This window comes from Daphnia carinata, chromosome 7, assembly GCF_022539665.2.
Source record: "Daphnia carinata strain CSIRO-1 chromosome 7, CSIRO_AGI_Dcar_HiC_V3, whole genome shotgun sequence".
NCBI lineage: Eukaryota > Metazoa > Arthropoda > Branchiopoda > Diplostraca > Daphniidae > Daphnia > Daphnia carinata.
In genome coordinates this window covers 5,767,906-5,781,432 of record NC_081337.1, presented here as the reverse complement: position 1 = coordinate 5,781,432, position 13,527 = coordinate 5,767,906, and the positions used below count along the sequence as shown (strand labels likewise).

The 13,527-nt window shown below is 39.6% G+C and overlaps 2 protein-coding genes across 6 annotated transcripts; one reads left to right on the top strand and one right to left on the bottom strand.

Annotated features, from left to right (window-relative positions):
- The first annotated feature begins 2,303 nt into the window (after positions 1 to 2,303).
- LOC130699280 (malignant T-cell-amplified sequence 1 homolog) lies at positions 2,304 to 3,331 on the top strand. The gene is made up of 6 exons (XM_057521613.2): positions 2,304 to 2,420; positions 2,484 to 2,636; positions 2,714 to 2,814; positions 2,874 to 3,007; positions 3,104 to 3,171; positions 3,235 to 3,331. Exons 1-6 carry the CDS (start codon positions 2,410 to 2,412, stop codon positions 3,314 to 3,316), a joined length of 549 nt encoding a protein of 182 aa, XP_057377596.1. The 5' UTR covers positions 2,304 to 2,409; the 3' UTR covers positions 3,317 to 3,331.
- LOC130699266 (multidrug resistance-associated protein 1-like) lies at positions 3,332 to 13,513 on the bottom strand. Of its 5 annotated transcripts, none has more exons than XM_057521592.2 (31): positions 13,409 to 13,513; positions 13,139 to 13,323; positions 12,257 to 12,433; positions 12,052 to 12,183; positions 11,848 to 11,985; positions 11,655 to 11,783; positions 11,391 to 11,584; positions 11,007 to 11,198; positions 10,767 to 10,944; positions 10,539 to 10,707; positions 10,319 to 10,470; positions 9,983 to 10,120; positions 9,329 to 9,475; positions 8,905 to 8,986; positions 8,467 to 8,837; positions 8,236 to 8,403; positions 7,986 to 8,169; positions 7,765 to 7,924; positions 7,526 to 7,676; positions 7,317 to 7,403; positions 7,122 to 7,254; positions 6,588 to 6,808; positions 5,376 to 5,465; positions 5,228 to 5,318; positions 4,918 to 5,159; positions 4,755 to 4,853; positions 4,541 to 4,690; positions 4,313 to 4,471; positions 3,966 to 4,247; positions 3,825 to 3,904; positions 3,332 to 3,767 (listed from the first exon to the last, which is right to left on the bottom strand). In XM_057521592.2, the coding sequence occupies exons 2-31, from the start codon at positions 13,193 to 13,195 to the stop codon at positions 3,656 to 3,658; spliced, it is 4,665 nt and encodes a 1,554-aa protein (XP_057377575.1). In that variant the 5' UTR covers positions 13,196 to 13,323; positions 13,409 to 13,513; the 3' UTR covers positions 3,332 to 3,655. The 5 variants fall into 5 exon arrangements, with proteins under 5 accessions (XP_057377575.1, XP_059352167.1, XP_059352166.1 ...); XM_059496184.1 differs by lacking the exons at positions 9,329 to 9,475; positions 13,409 to 13,513 and adding exons at positions 9,626 to 9,657; positions 9,731 to 9,845 and having other exon boundaries at positions 13,139 to 13,393; XM_059496183.1 differs by lacking the exon at positions 13,409 to 13,513 and having other exon boundaries at positions 13,139 to 13,393.
- Positions 13,514 to 13,527: the final 14 nt, after the last annotated feature.

Sequence of the window (13,527 nt, the reverse complement as noted above, 5' to 3'; positions counted from 1 at the left end):
GAAAAGACAATAAATAAAACGTAGGTCTCGTCAAACCACTAGAGAAGAGAAACTCAAATCAACTGCCACATGCTGCCCTAGTCAAAATTATAACATTTAAGTGGGGTAGAGGATGAGCCCGTCAAAGCGGAGCTAAAGCGACGCTAGAAAGCCATTGCTACACACAAGGATTCGGAAGCCGTAGAACGGCGACAAAAGGGAAAACCGACTCTGCCGAGTCAACAACAATAATGGCGCTAGAAATGCAAGCTACTGTTCAAAATGAGAAAAGAACGTTTCATTTGCTCAGTAGATAACACAAGGGCTCTACTGATTTAAACAAAGGTTTGTGAACGACAAAACACGTGTAATACTCCAGTGGCATAAAAGCGACAAGGAAGCCAACCATGACTGACTTATCAGTGATGGTTGGCTATATCTTAATGTAATTACACTTAAATCTTAACGGTTACAAAGGGACGGTGAAAGAAAACGAAACGGAGTAGTGGTCAAAGGGAAAATTTCGGTCATTGAAGTAAAAGACATGAATGAAAATCGGAAGACGGGAAGAGGACGAATTCGATATGTGTGGGTGTGTCAGTACTCCGTCTCCGCAGGAAATACGCAGAATGCGAGCGCATGTTTGTTTGCGCAGTCGTGCTCGACATAACAAAACATAGGTAAAGAAAATAAAAATAGGAACCGTCTCTACACGCAGCCTTTCTCTACAAGGAGTCCCATTCATTCATCCCATTGTCCAAATTCCGTTCTTTTTATAGGATCCATTAATCTGGACAATAAAATCAATTGAATCAACAACATTCCAGCGTTCCACCAACACACTAGATAAATACTTCAATCCTGGAGAAAAATTCATAAACCTTAATAACCCCGACATTTAGAGAAAGAAAAAAAAAAAAAAAGCATCCCGCTGCTATTTGTTACAGTATTTCAAGCACACCTAGAAAAATACCTCTTGACGCCACCTAGCGAGCCGTTTTGAAACTAGTTGCAAACGAAGCACATCGCGCCAAAAAACAAGAGGAAGAGTTCTAGGGGTAAAGTAAAAATGGCGATTAAAAATGATGCCAGTTTCTACCAAACAAAAAGTTGGATAATGGGCGTTGTGGTATTTGCCACCACAATAAAAACATCAAAGAAGATACCAGTGAGAAAAACAAAATGAAGAACGCAAAAAAAACGGCAACGGAAAAAAGTAATGCCAGTTTCCACTAAACAAACAGTTACGAAATAGGTGTTACGGCATTTTCCACCAAAAAAAAATCACGTAGGACACCAGTGAGAAAAAACAAACAAATGAAGAACGCAAAAAAAAGGCAAAGGAAGTTTCCAGACAAAAAATGCTCCTCCTACCCTCTCTTGAAAACATTTTCAAGATCCGCAAATATTAAAGTTTTCTGGATTTACGACTCAGCATTTCTTCCCTGATCTATAACAACGCAATTAATATTCATATAAACTCCTTTCCCCGTATCAGTGCTCCTAAGTTTTACACAAATAAAGATTTTGTATGTCCTACCTTGTGAAGAGTTGCGTCGTGGAAAACCCCCGCCTCGATGGTAATGGCTGCTTGGAGAACCTACGAGAAGGGAAGCAAAGTTTGATTAATCTGAATCACGATTTATCGCTACCATCTTGCTCAAAAAAAAATTTGCGACATTCGACAATTATTGGTTTCAATAAAATTAAGATTAGCAGAGATGATGTGAAAGAAAAACTGAAAAAATTCTTACTCTGAAAATGGCGAAGACCCTCAACCACGTGGGAAGCCGTCTCGACGAACTTGCTTGAACTCCGACCACTTTTTCACTTAATTAATAAAAACTTTCACGAAGGTTCACACTTTTAAATTGTTATTGTTGCTGTTCTTGTGCACAAATAATTGCAAAAATGTTAGAGGGCGAACTGAGAACAAGTTAGAGCATTCTGGAAACGCGAACACCACCACTACTTTGAAACTAGCCCCCTTGAGAACCACCTGCGACATGCCACTTATTGTTTAAAAATGAACAATTTCACTAATATTTGTCATGATCTAGGCACCCTGTGGCCCAATTTCAAAGGTCAAGACACGTAAGCTGGCAAATTCGCATTCTAAAAATATCACAGTCACTGATTTTGTTTGTCGATCAAGGAGAGAGAGACTTACCCCTGTGCACAGGTCAGTGATCCTTCGGTAATTGACACGTAATGCGAAAGTGATCACCTACTTTGATTCGCAACATGTGTCCCGCGCAACGCACTAAGACAAAAGCCACAAGGTGGCAGGTGAATCGTTTTCCGGTTACAGCACAGATTCTCGTCTGCTTTTCCAAACTCAGAGATCTTGTCTGAACTTGCAGATTTTCTCAGCACCAATCTAATACAAGTTTACGTGAAATTTATTTATAAATTTAGTAAATTCAAAGAATGTTTAAAAAGTACTTGAACTTGTTTGATCTTGGGTAATTTTTTGTATTGGCTAATTAACATTTTTTTTACAGGTTTGATGAAAAGGAAAATATATCTGGTTTCCAGCAGCTGAAAACGTCAGTTCAGAAAGGAATAAGAAGTAAAATTCTGGAGCAGTACCCGTACATTGAGACTTGTATTAATGACGTACTTCCTAAGAAAGAGCCATTCCGATTGATGAAATGGTATGGAAACCTTCATGTACTAATTTATTTTTCAATGACAAGCTGAAAGATGTTTCTCTTTTTCTTTGCCTTTACAGTCATGAACACATTGAGGTCTTGGTTGGGGCCAATGGTGATTTTTTGTTCTTCAGACACAGGGAGGGATACTGGGTACCTACTCTTCGTCTTCTACATAAATGTGAGCCAAGTTGTACTAGAATTTCATTTACATGCATAAAAATATCATTACATCCACAGATCCGTACATCTTACCTTGGCAGCAAGTGGATAAGGGAGCAATCAGATTTGTACTTAGTGGAGCCAATATCATGTGTCCTGGATTAACCTCACCTGGTGCACGGATGACTCCTTGTCCTAAAGGAGCCATTGTGGTAATCTTCGAAATCTATTAAAATACAAAAATGTTAAAGATCTAATCACATTAGAATGTGTCTCGCAATAACTTTTCAATTTAAACTTTTGAATAGGCAATTATGGCTGAAGGAAAACAACATGCTTTAGCTGTAGGAGTCACTTCATTGTCAACCCAAGATATGTAAGTTTTTCCTGTATCTGCACAATTGTGTATGTGTAAAATTAATTTATTTCACTCATGCAGACAATCTGTAAATAAAGGAATTGGTGTGGAGAATTACCATTATTTGAATGATGGATTGTGGATGTTAAAACCAATGAAATAAACTTTGCTTTTGCTATTCAATGCCAAAACAAAATCTGTATTTTTGTGACCAAATGTTAAACATGCCTTAGCTGTATCATTCACAGGGTAGGATGCAGTCAATGAAACATTATCACGCTACTGGCCGTCTGCACTCTCGGGACATTAATTAAACAGTTGGACCACATAGCAAATCAAAGTGAAAAGACCCAGGCTTTGTGTCTTGTCATGAGCACAACTATCATAGAAAAAAACAAGGGTCCACACGGGATTAACGTGCACACCCAATACATTCATCGCAATTAACACTTTGTCAACACCACTTCAATATTTTCAAATAATACGACAGTGAACTTAGCATTCATACCAGACCGGCATCTCTGGCCATGCTATAAAAGAGCGAGTTCTTATTGGCCAGAAGCTCATCGGGAGGCGCATACTCTTTGATCTCTCCTTTGTCCAACACCATCACTCTGCAAGAAAAGATGATTAGCTATAGCTCTCTGATTTTTAAGTAACGGATATATCACCTGTTACTGTCCAGGATGGTATTCAGTCTGTGGGCTATGGTGATAACTGTACCCTCTTTAAATTCTTTCCGGATTGTAGCCTAGTACAAAAATATGTTAAACAGCTGTTGGGAAATGTTACCATCAATGAGAGCCACTTACTTGGATTAAATCGTCGGTCTCCAGATCGACTGCTGCAGTGGCTTCATCAAGAATGAGAACTTGGGTTTTTCTCAGTAGGGCACGAGCTAGACAAATCAACTGGCGCTGGCCAACGCTTAAATTCTCACCACCCTCTGAAGCTTCGTGTTCTAGTCCTGCTGGTAAAGATTTGACGAAGGTTTTCAAATGGGCATGCTCTAATGCGGTCCATACGTCTTCATCAGAGTAGGAGTTAAATGGATCCAAGTTCATGCGTAGAGTTCCCGAAAACAAAACAGGGTCCTATTGATTCACAAATAAAAATGCTTATTCTTGAAGATGATAGACTTTTCGCCCTTTATCTTTACCTGGGGAATGATGGTCAGCCGAGAACGTAGTTTGTGTAGTGCCAAATCAGCAATATCAATTCCGTCGATTGTAATTTTGCCAGCAGCAGCTTCGATGATACGGAACAGCGCCAACGTCAATGAAGATTTTCCCGCTCCTGTACGTCCAACAATGCCTACCTGTTAAACGTCATAATTAAAGGTCAAGCAATCTGAAAAAACGAAATTCATCAATGCGTGCAAACTTACCTTTTCACCACCTTCAATTTCACAGGAAATTCCTTTGATGACCAAGTCCAGTCCCTCTCTGTAGCGTACTTCATATTTCTCGAAAGAAACTTTGCCTTTGTCAGGCCATGTATTTGGTGGATCACGCTTTCCATGGTCCCACGAAGCTTCCTAGTTTCAAGGTTTTCATACCCTTTAATACGTAGACGCTACTGAACAATCAAATGAAACATACTTGCACGGCTTCACTGTACTCTTTGATTCTCTCTACAGCTACGATGTTCGTTTCAACTTCAGAAGTCATGCGCATGAACCAGTTGAGCGTTTGTGTAATCTAAAAATATTAAATGAACGCATAAGTAATTATACCATTGGATAATGATTAGCTTCTTAGTTACACTAAGGGCGTAGGTGATGGACAGTCCAACGTAACCGGGGTCCATCGTTCCTTTCTCTCTTTCAATAACAGCAAACAGGGAAGCGAACAGCACTACCAAATTACCGATCGTTTCCAATCTTACGGACAACCACCGATTGGCAACAACACTTGGGTAATAACAGACTTGATTGAGGTCTACGCGTGACTCAGATTCTTTAATGAAACGCTGTTCTTGGCCATAAGCACGAATGACAGTTGCACCTAAAGAAAAACATGGAAACCAATTGCGTGAATATTAGATCCAATTGTAAACTGTAAATACAAATTACCGGTAAGTGTTTCGCCGAAGTGGGAATAAATCGGGGATCGTGAAACTGATTCTAGACGTTTAAGTTGTCTCGACGAAGCCACATAAACATTCTAAAGTAATTTTTGCGTCAAGTTTTTAGTTCAATAGATTTTCCACAAAACATCTACCTGAATCCAATAGTAGAAGACTCCAATTGGTATGGCTACTGCGAAGAAGATCGGTGTTCCAACACCGATAACCAGTATAGTACTTACTACCTATATTGCAGATTTTCAATTCATTGAATTTAAAAAAAGAAAAGGAGAAAATTCTAAGAAAACCAGTACGCTTAACTAAAGAATGATCGAAGAGGAAAACGTGAACACTCGAAGGATTCAATTCAAATTTACGTCTAACAAGCAGTAGAGCCAGTCGACTATGATTGCGGGAAGACGAGTGTCAACAGCGTCGATGTCTTGCGAAAAACGTGACACTATTCTTCCAATAGGAATGGTATCGAAGAAGGCCATAGGTGCACGAAGGACATGTTTAATACAACACTCGTGCAAGACACGCGATGCGCGTGCCGCCGCGTGATATATCAAGATCTCGCTGCCCGAAAATACGGCTGCGAAACAAACATTAATTCAAATTGAACAATATGTAAATCTCACATTTCACAATTTTATGACATCTCAATCGAGCTGCAACGTTCATTACTATCTTTCTTTACTTGCTTGTAAGTACAATATTTGAGTGAATCCTTCGAGTGGATGGGTAAAAATGAAACGCAAACCTTTCCCACCAACTCAAGCCCAAAATTACTGGCACACAATTTGTACCTCTACTTGATAATTTACGAAAAATAAGAGCTTCGGTACTTGTAATAATGTTGTGATCCAACCACGAATGACGAACGGCAAAGTGTTGTCCAGAACATCGACGTCTTTGCTGAAACGATTTAGCAACCGCCCGGTTGGGGTAGTATCGAAAAACACCATAGGTAAACGAAGGACGTCGCCAATAAGGCGGATATGCAAAGTTCTTGCGGCTCGCAACGATGCCAGGCCCAGTAGGACAGAAGCAAACATCATCATAATGGCTGTACAACAGAGCCAAAACATACATGAGGGGCGGAAGATATTAACTTTCCCACAAAACAGCATCGACAACCCAACAGAATTAAAACGGAACAAGGTGAGACTAGCTACTCAGCACCACTACTCGAAGGATTCCAACAAATATACTTGACAAACATGAAACTTGTCTGACAAGACCATACAACAGTAATCATGCAAAAACAGATCACCTACCTTTAGACAAATGGAGAAAGGCCATGTACTTAAATGAAGTGCTTCGCACTCATCGAAAAATTAAACCGCATTCTTTTCCCAACATACCGATAGGAAGCACAGAAGAGCTGTACGGATGCTGGATGGAATGAGATTGTCGACAACGTCCACGTCCTTAGCGAATCGATTTACGATGCGACCGATGGGTGTCGTATCGAAGAACGACATGGGAAGGCGGAAAGTGCGGGAAATCATACCCTCATGCAAGAATGCAGAAGCGTTAAGGCAACCAAGGGCAATCGTGATACTTCCAAACAGCAAAAAAATAGCTACAAGGCGACGAAGGAAATACCGAAGGAGCCGACTGTTAGTGTTAATAGCCATGCACATAACCGAGTAAACTATTATTGTAAGAATTAATACCTAAATACAGTTACTTTTTGAACAGAGTGTGTCCAGGGTTATGTTAATAATGAATTAGTTTGGGATGAAGCTAAAGGCTAACTCAGAAATACTCAGAAAGAGAGAGTATACTTACTGTGCCTATAATTCAGGCTTTCTTCTGACATCTTGTATATGGTAAATTCGAGTTCTTACAAGGGGCTTACATCAGCTAACTGTATTATAGAATCAACAGCTTACCTTGTCCGAAACCAAGCGCTCCGTAGACACCTAAGTAGATATCCCTTTGTTGTTCGATAGTGTGGTTATTGGAAGTCGTGTTTCCAGCTTCCGACCATTTGGCTAACCAAATATTGGAGTAAACAGCAAAACCCTGTCATGTGTAAAGAATTAATAAAAACGAACCCAGGCTAATGTTTAAGATATGAAAGATACCTGATAGAGGATGTAAAGCACCAAGGTAATGAATGTCAACCAACCGCCAATTGAGCGCATATAATGTATGTACACTTTGCTGTTGACCTAGAAGTTAATACGTAAATTTCGTATTGATCATTAGAAAATTGTGAAAATGTTCTATTTGCTATTTGCTCACTGTTATCCAGATCACAAATTGGCAGCATAAAAAAGTTTAACGCAATTACTTTGCCAGTTTCAGTTTTTTCTGCTTCAATCAGCTTATTGTTGTTCGGGTTGGCGGCAGGAGCACCACCATCAACGGATTTGCGATCTTTAGCCGAGCTACGTCTTCGCAAACTTCCTCCGCTCTTTTCAATACTTGTGGTTGAGCTAGTCCTAAAAACCCACAATAACAAAGTATTATTTTATATGGTTTAAGAGCAGGGCGGTGTTCAAATGAAAAACCAAACGATGGAGCTTTTACCTCGATAAGCTACGATCTGGAGAGGCAATCATGGGTCGATTTTCGGCATTTTCACTATGCTGGCTTTGGCTTTCAGACGCTACGCGCTGGCGAGAAATCTGTCGAGCGAATTCTTCTTTTCCCATTGTGTTTTCTAGTTCTTGTTTAATCTCCGCCAATTCTACAAAAATTAAAAACAAATCAAGATTGAGACCATGTAAAGGCTGATTTAAATGGCAGACCATCAGGGATATCTTCATCTGTGCCTTCATCCTCCAGATGTTGCAGAAGGAATTCGGCGAAAGCTCCCTTTTGTGCAAGCAATTCCTTGTACGAGCCAATTTCAGAGACTTCTCCGTCTTTTAAAACAATGATTTGGTCTACTTGGGGCAAAAAAGTGATGCCATGCGTCACAAGTAATCGAGTCTACAAAAAAAAGGTCCATTTAAAAAATTGTATCTTAAAAGAGAACCACAACTAAACCCAAGGTACCTTCGATTTCAGTAGACCCTTAGGACCAATAACTTCGTCAAAGATGTGTTTTCCCACGTGACTGTCGACAGCGCTCAAAGGGTCATCTAATAGGTATACATCCATGTCGGCGTAAACGGAACGGGCCAAGCTAACACGCTGTTTCTGCCCTCCACTTAAGTTGATGCCCTAAATAAGGAATTCAAAATGATTATATCGCAAACAACATATACCTAAAAACAGATTGGTTACCTTCTCTCCTATTTCTGTACTATCGCCACCAGGGAGCATGGAAATGTCAGGCTTCAGCGCACAGGAATTTACGACTTTATTGTAAACTGTTTCGTTAAATCCTTTGCCGAACAAGATGTTGTTGCGAAGGCTGCAATTTTGAATCCAAGCTTGCTGAGGGATGTACGCGATCCGTCCATTTGTATTGACCTTTCCACTTAGTTTTTCCATTTCTCCCAGTATAGCGGAGATCAATGAAGATTTGCCTGCACCAACTTGTCCCACCACGGCCACAAGTTTGCCAGGCTTAATATCAATATTGATGTCTTTAAGGATTGGAGCTTCGCCTTGTGCCCAAGCAAACGAGCTTTTCTCGACGCTGATAGCGCTCTCTGTAAATGATGCAAAAAGGAAGGGTAATTTTTGAGAAATTTTAACACAACTTTGTAAAGTAGTTACGTGTGGTTTCATGAGAAACTGAATTAGGATCCAGCTCATCGGCGTTCATGAATTTGTTGAGCCGTTTTATTGATACGCTTGCCTAAAATGTAAAATATTAGTTTTAGTGATTGAATTGGGAACTTTAAATGAACGCAGACAGCAACCAAACGCTTTCCCAAAAGCAAGTGGCTTAACGACAAGGTGAAATACGTTGAGAAATTCCAAACAATTTTTTAGCAAATGACGATAAATAGCAAAATAAACTAGGGCGACACAATGTGTAAATGAGAACCCCAGTGAACGCCCATTCCAAACGATACTTATTGAAAAAAGTCAAAAGCTTCCCAGGTATCACTTTCGAACTGGGTGATGAAATCATACAAAATACTTCACGGAATACGCTAAATAATTTAAGAAAAAATATGCTTTAAATCGACATTACCTGGACGAACGATACGACAAGCATAGGAAACATGGACATTGGGAAACGGAGCAGATTGAACAACGTCAACGAAACGAAAGCTTTCTTGGCATCGAGTATGTGACTGGGATCTGACGTCACGTAGACTGCGAACGTGGCCAATGTAACCTGGAATCGTATTATAAGGTAAAGATTATATTAACACAAACGAGTCACAACAGACCAAGAGACGAACACCCCGAGACACAAAGGAAGATTGTACGAAGTGGAAAGCGTGACGGACTCGAAGACAGTTATTTACTAATTAACCAATCTAACCTGAATGAACTGAATGATCAAGATAGGAAGAACTAAAATGAAGAATGGGGTAAGAGTGATTAGGTAAGTAAAAGAATAAGAATAAATAGAGGAAAGTGGTAGTACTGGTCATTGGCATGCGAATCAGGTTAAAGAGTGATAGAGAAACAAAGGCAATCTCAGGAGTCAATATGTTGTTTGGATCCGACAACACAAATGTCATAAATGACATCAAAGACACCTGTTGAAGAGGAGATTAAACAGTTACTGGAACATGACTTCACAGTAAATCACTCAACAGCCTTGCAATTTTAAATGTCACGCTTCAAGATCATTAGTTAAGAATAAAGCAAATTCGATGTAAAACATGGTACGAACCAGAAATGGTGCACAAGTCCAAATGAACGATGTTCCAGCATTGAGGTAAGCCGCCTGCTTTAAAACGTGAATTTCTTTGCTTCGGATCTCCTCAACTTGTGCTTGAAACGATGGCTCCCACGCGTAGAGCTTCAAGACCTAGGGACAAAATCATGACAATTTCAGATTTTAAATGTCACGTAATTTAACAAAAAAAATATTCCTCGAATTTTCACAAGACAGGAATTCCCCCATAAAATCGTCCAATCATCTTCACAAAAATTAATTCACTACTGTTAGTACCCCATCATGAAAACTTTCACAACCTTGTAACAAAAATGAAGCCAAATGTCTTACTTTTATTCCACTTAGAATTTCGCTCATCATCTTGACTCGTTTGTCCTTGTACTTCATCTGCTGGATTTGCAGTTTCTTTGTGGCGTTTGCCAACACTCCATTGACGGGGATCAAGAGGATCATAACACCAAGTCCGGCAAAAACAGAAGGACCTGGAAAGAAAAAAGATTTTCCGGTTAGATCGAGATAACTTTACATGCTGATTCCATGTTTTGTTTACCAAGAATTTGGTAGAGAAAGTATATGGCCAATCCTATCTGCAATGGGGCAGACCAGAGCATATTGAGGTAGGTCGTGAGATCCATGAACCGCTGAGCGTCGACTGACATCAAGTTGACGATTTCTCCGACTGTTGATTCTTTGCGAGCACTATTTGAAATTTTGATGGCCTATATGCATAAAATAAACCAATTATTTAGAGGCTCGATTCATTAAACCAACAATATACCTTTCTATAGATGGATGACACGATCGAAGTTCTTATTTGCATGCCGATGACAAACATACGCTGAAAATATTGCCCAAGGATCAAGGTTTGGAGCATGGCTGTGAGAGTAAGAATAACGGCGTACAGGTAACCTTTCCAGCTTTCCTGACTTGTATCTTCGACAAAGCCAATTAGCAAACTAAAAAAAGAACATAATTGTTATAACGGATGGAAAAACAGGTAAGTTAAAATGGCAAAAACCTAAGAATCTGTGGACTGACGAATGCTAAAAGATCTTGCATTAGTTTGAGTAAAGATCCTAGCAGAAACTCGGGCGCAAATGTTTTGCAGAGTGCAGGCAGGACGGAAACAATTTTTTTATTCGTCGGTGTCGGTTTGAAGGAGACTCCTCCGTTCTCCGCCCCATAAGTTGCTCTAGGTTCACTTGGTTTTCTAATATTTTAAGAAAAATTGGGATTAATGAAAACAGTTTAGCCAATACACGTAAGTAGATAATGCGACAGGAAGAAAACAGAAGGGGATACCCTCACCCAAATTCGTCCCAAAAATATCTTTCGTATGCATGGCAAAAATAAATTACAATGATCAGTTAACAATTCACACCAACAAAAACCCCCAACTCACTTTGCTTGTTTACTGAGAGCCTTTTGCCAGTGCTTTTCAAATCGTGGAACAACCGATTTGGATTTGTCCCTATTATTTAGGTCCCATAGGTCTACCGTCTCCAGAGGTTTACGATACCCCTTCCATATCAATGAGTCCAACCAGGTGTACGTAATTACATTTAGAAAAGAGGCTCCTTCCTCTGGGCACGGATTCTATTTAGAAGAAAGAATTTTGTTTAAAGGAAGGTCATTTTTTAACTTAAAAAAAAATGCAATTAATTACGTCAGATTTAGACTCTCCTTCCATGTACAAAGGTTCCTTATCAGCAAAGCAATTGATGAAGAACATCAGCACAATAAGTGGATAGTAGACCATTTCCCAGACGAAAGGATAGGTTTCCATATTGTTCATCTGTAAAACGTGACATGAATTAAATCATTTGTTTCAAAAAGAAAAGAAAATGAGATATCCATACGCCATCAATGATAGATTTTATCCGAGCAGCATACGTGAATCCACCACAAAACGCAAGCAGGAACCAGAAGAGAAACAAAGGTCCGGATGACCTAATGCCTCTTTTCTTCCCTGCCAGCATTAGTCCTAAAGTCAATACCTAATCCAGATATTCAATGCTTGTGAAACCTTTCATGTCTGGGCATGGTAGGGGTGTGCTACTTACGAATGTTGCAGCCAGTATTGCAGGAGTTACGTAATAAACGTCATTTGTGTAGAGCTCTACACCATTGTTGCTTTGTATGACGGCATAGATAATGCTGATGATCGACAGGATGATCAGTAATAAGTTAATGACCTAAATATTAGAGCAAAAAAAAGCGAGCTAAACATGGCATTCTTATCTTTCTTATGATATTACACAATCAAACCATTTTGCTGATATTGATGAAGGACCACGGTATATATCGGGTATTGCTGTACAAAATCTGGTATGTTTCGTATGGTGCAAACAGCCAAATGAAGCCACAGGGAATCCAATAAAGCACTGTTTGGTGAAAACATTCTGTGAAGTTCGGGTCGTTTGTGTTCCACGTTTGATCCAGATCCTAAATATACGAGATGAAGTTTTTTTAGTATTATCCTTAACACTTTATCATTATGACATGGATTTGTTGAAGCAGCTACTTGAAGGGTGAAAAAAACTGACCAACGGCATTATGTTCTCAAATCTAGCTTGTCATCCGTTTCTTAAAACGCCTTTTTTTGTTAAATTTTTTTTCCTACGCTGCTGAAAATGCATCCTGTTACATTCTAAAGATAAATAATGGTTGTCTGTCCTATTTATTATCATTCACAATTGTTCATGCATGGTCCATGAATCAGCAGTTTATCGGTTTAAGAGACAAGATGTCCAACGGGACCTGTTTCCTAACCCTTGGGAGAAGGTTGCCGTTTCCAAACTTTCACATCCATAGAAATAATGAAATGATCAACGATCTCACACAACTCTTACTATCAAAAGTTTCACGTGACGTGAAGATGATGCTATGAATAAAGATCCTGTCAAATTTTGCCGGTAGCTTTCACTACTGTACAACACCGTCTCATAAATATCAATCAAACGACGTCTTACATGCCGGCTCGAATGGCTTTGTTTTGTTCTTAGTGCCATGCTATTCCATATGTCAAAGTCTAATATTTTTATACAGTATAGTTTCAACCATTTCAATGATTGTGAAAACAAAGTTATATAATAAACCAAAAGAATGAACCCAAAATTCCTCTAAAAGTAAAGTAGAACTCAAACCTACCCAGAATGTTGAACCGCAGAAAGAATCCAGCGGTGAAGTGGTTTCGTTTTCGCCCATGTTTTGGCGGGCGATCGTGCACTCCTGTGTTTCTTCTCTCACCAATACACTGATTTTGCAGTAGAGAACAAAACAACAAGCACTTTACTTGCTTCGGCCAAGCAACGGACGACCGGCGCACAAGTGAGCTGGTGAAACAAGAATCAACAGACAGTCGGGGTAGGCATTATAACATAGCCCATGTTAGAATGAGATATGCCGACTCATGCTTACCTAGCGAGCTGTTCTTTTTCTTCCTTCCCGAACCGTCTGCTCTCAACTGAAGTAATATAGAAATTGTTTTAGTTGTTTTGACCAGGTTCGCCATCTGTCAGCCACTGCAATAGACATAA

Bases quoted from the DNA above. Each gene is read 5' to 3' on its own strand.
- LOC130699266 (XM_057521592.2), bottom strand. From the start codon at position 13,195: ATGGGCGAAAACGAAACCACTTCACCGCTGGATTCTTTCTGCGGTTCA. The intron at 11,986-12,051 runs GTAAGTAGCACA...TATCTGGATTAG, and splicing joins CAATACTGGCTGCAACATTC to GTATTGACTTTAGGACTAAT. The intron at 5,160-5,227 runs GTAATTTGTATT...GTTTTTCTTTAG, and splicing joins CTTCGGCGAAACACTTACCG to GTGCAACTGTCATTCGTGCT.
- LOC130699280 (XM_057521613.2), top strand. The intron at 2,637-2,713 runs GTATGGAAACCT...TTGCCTTTACAG, and splicing joins CCATTCCGATTGATGAAATG to TCATGAACACATTGAGGTCT. The intron at 3,008-3,103 runs GTAATCTTCGAA...ACTTTTGAATAG, and splicing joins GTCCTAAAGGAGCCATTGTG to GCAATTATGGCTGAAGGAAA.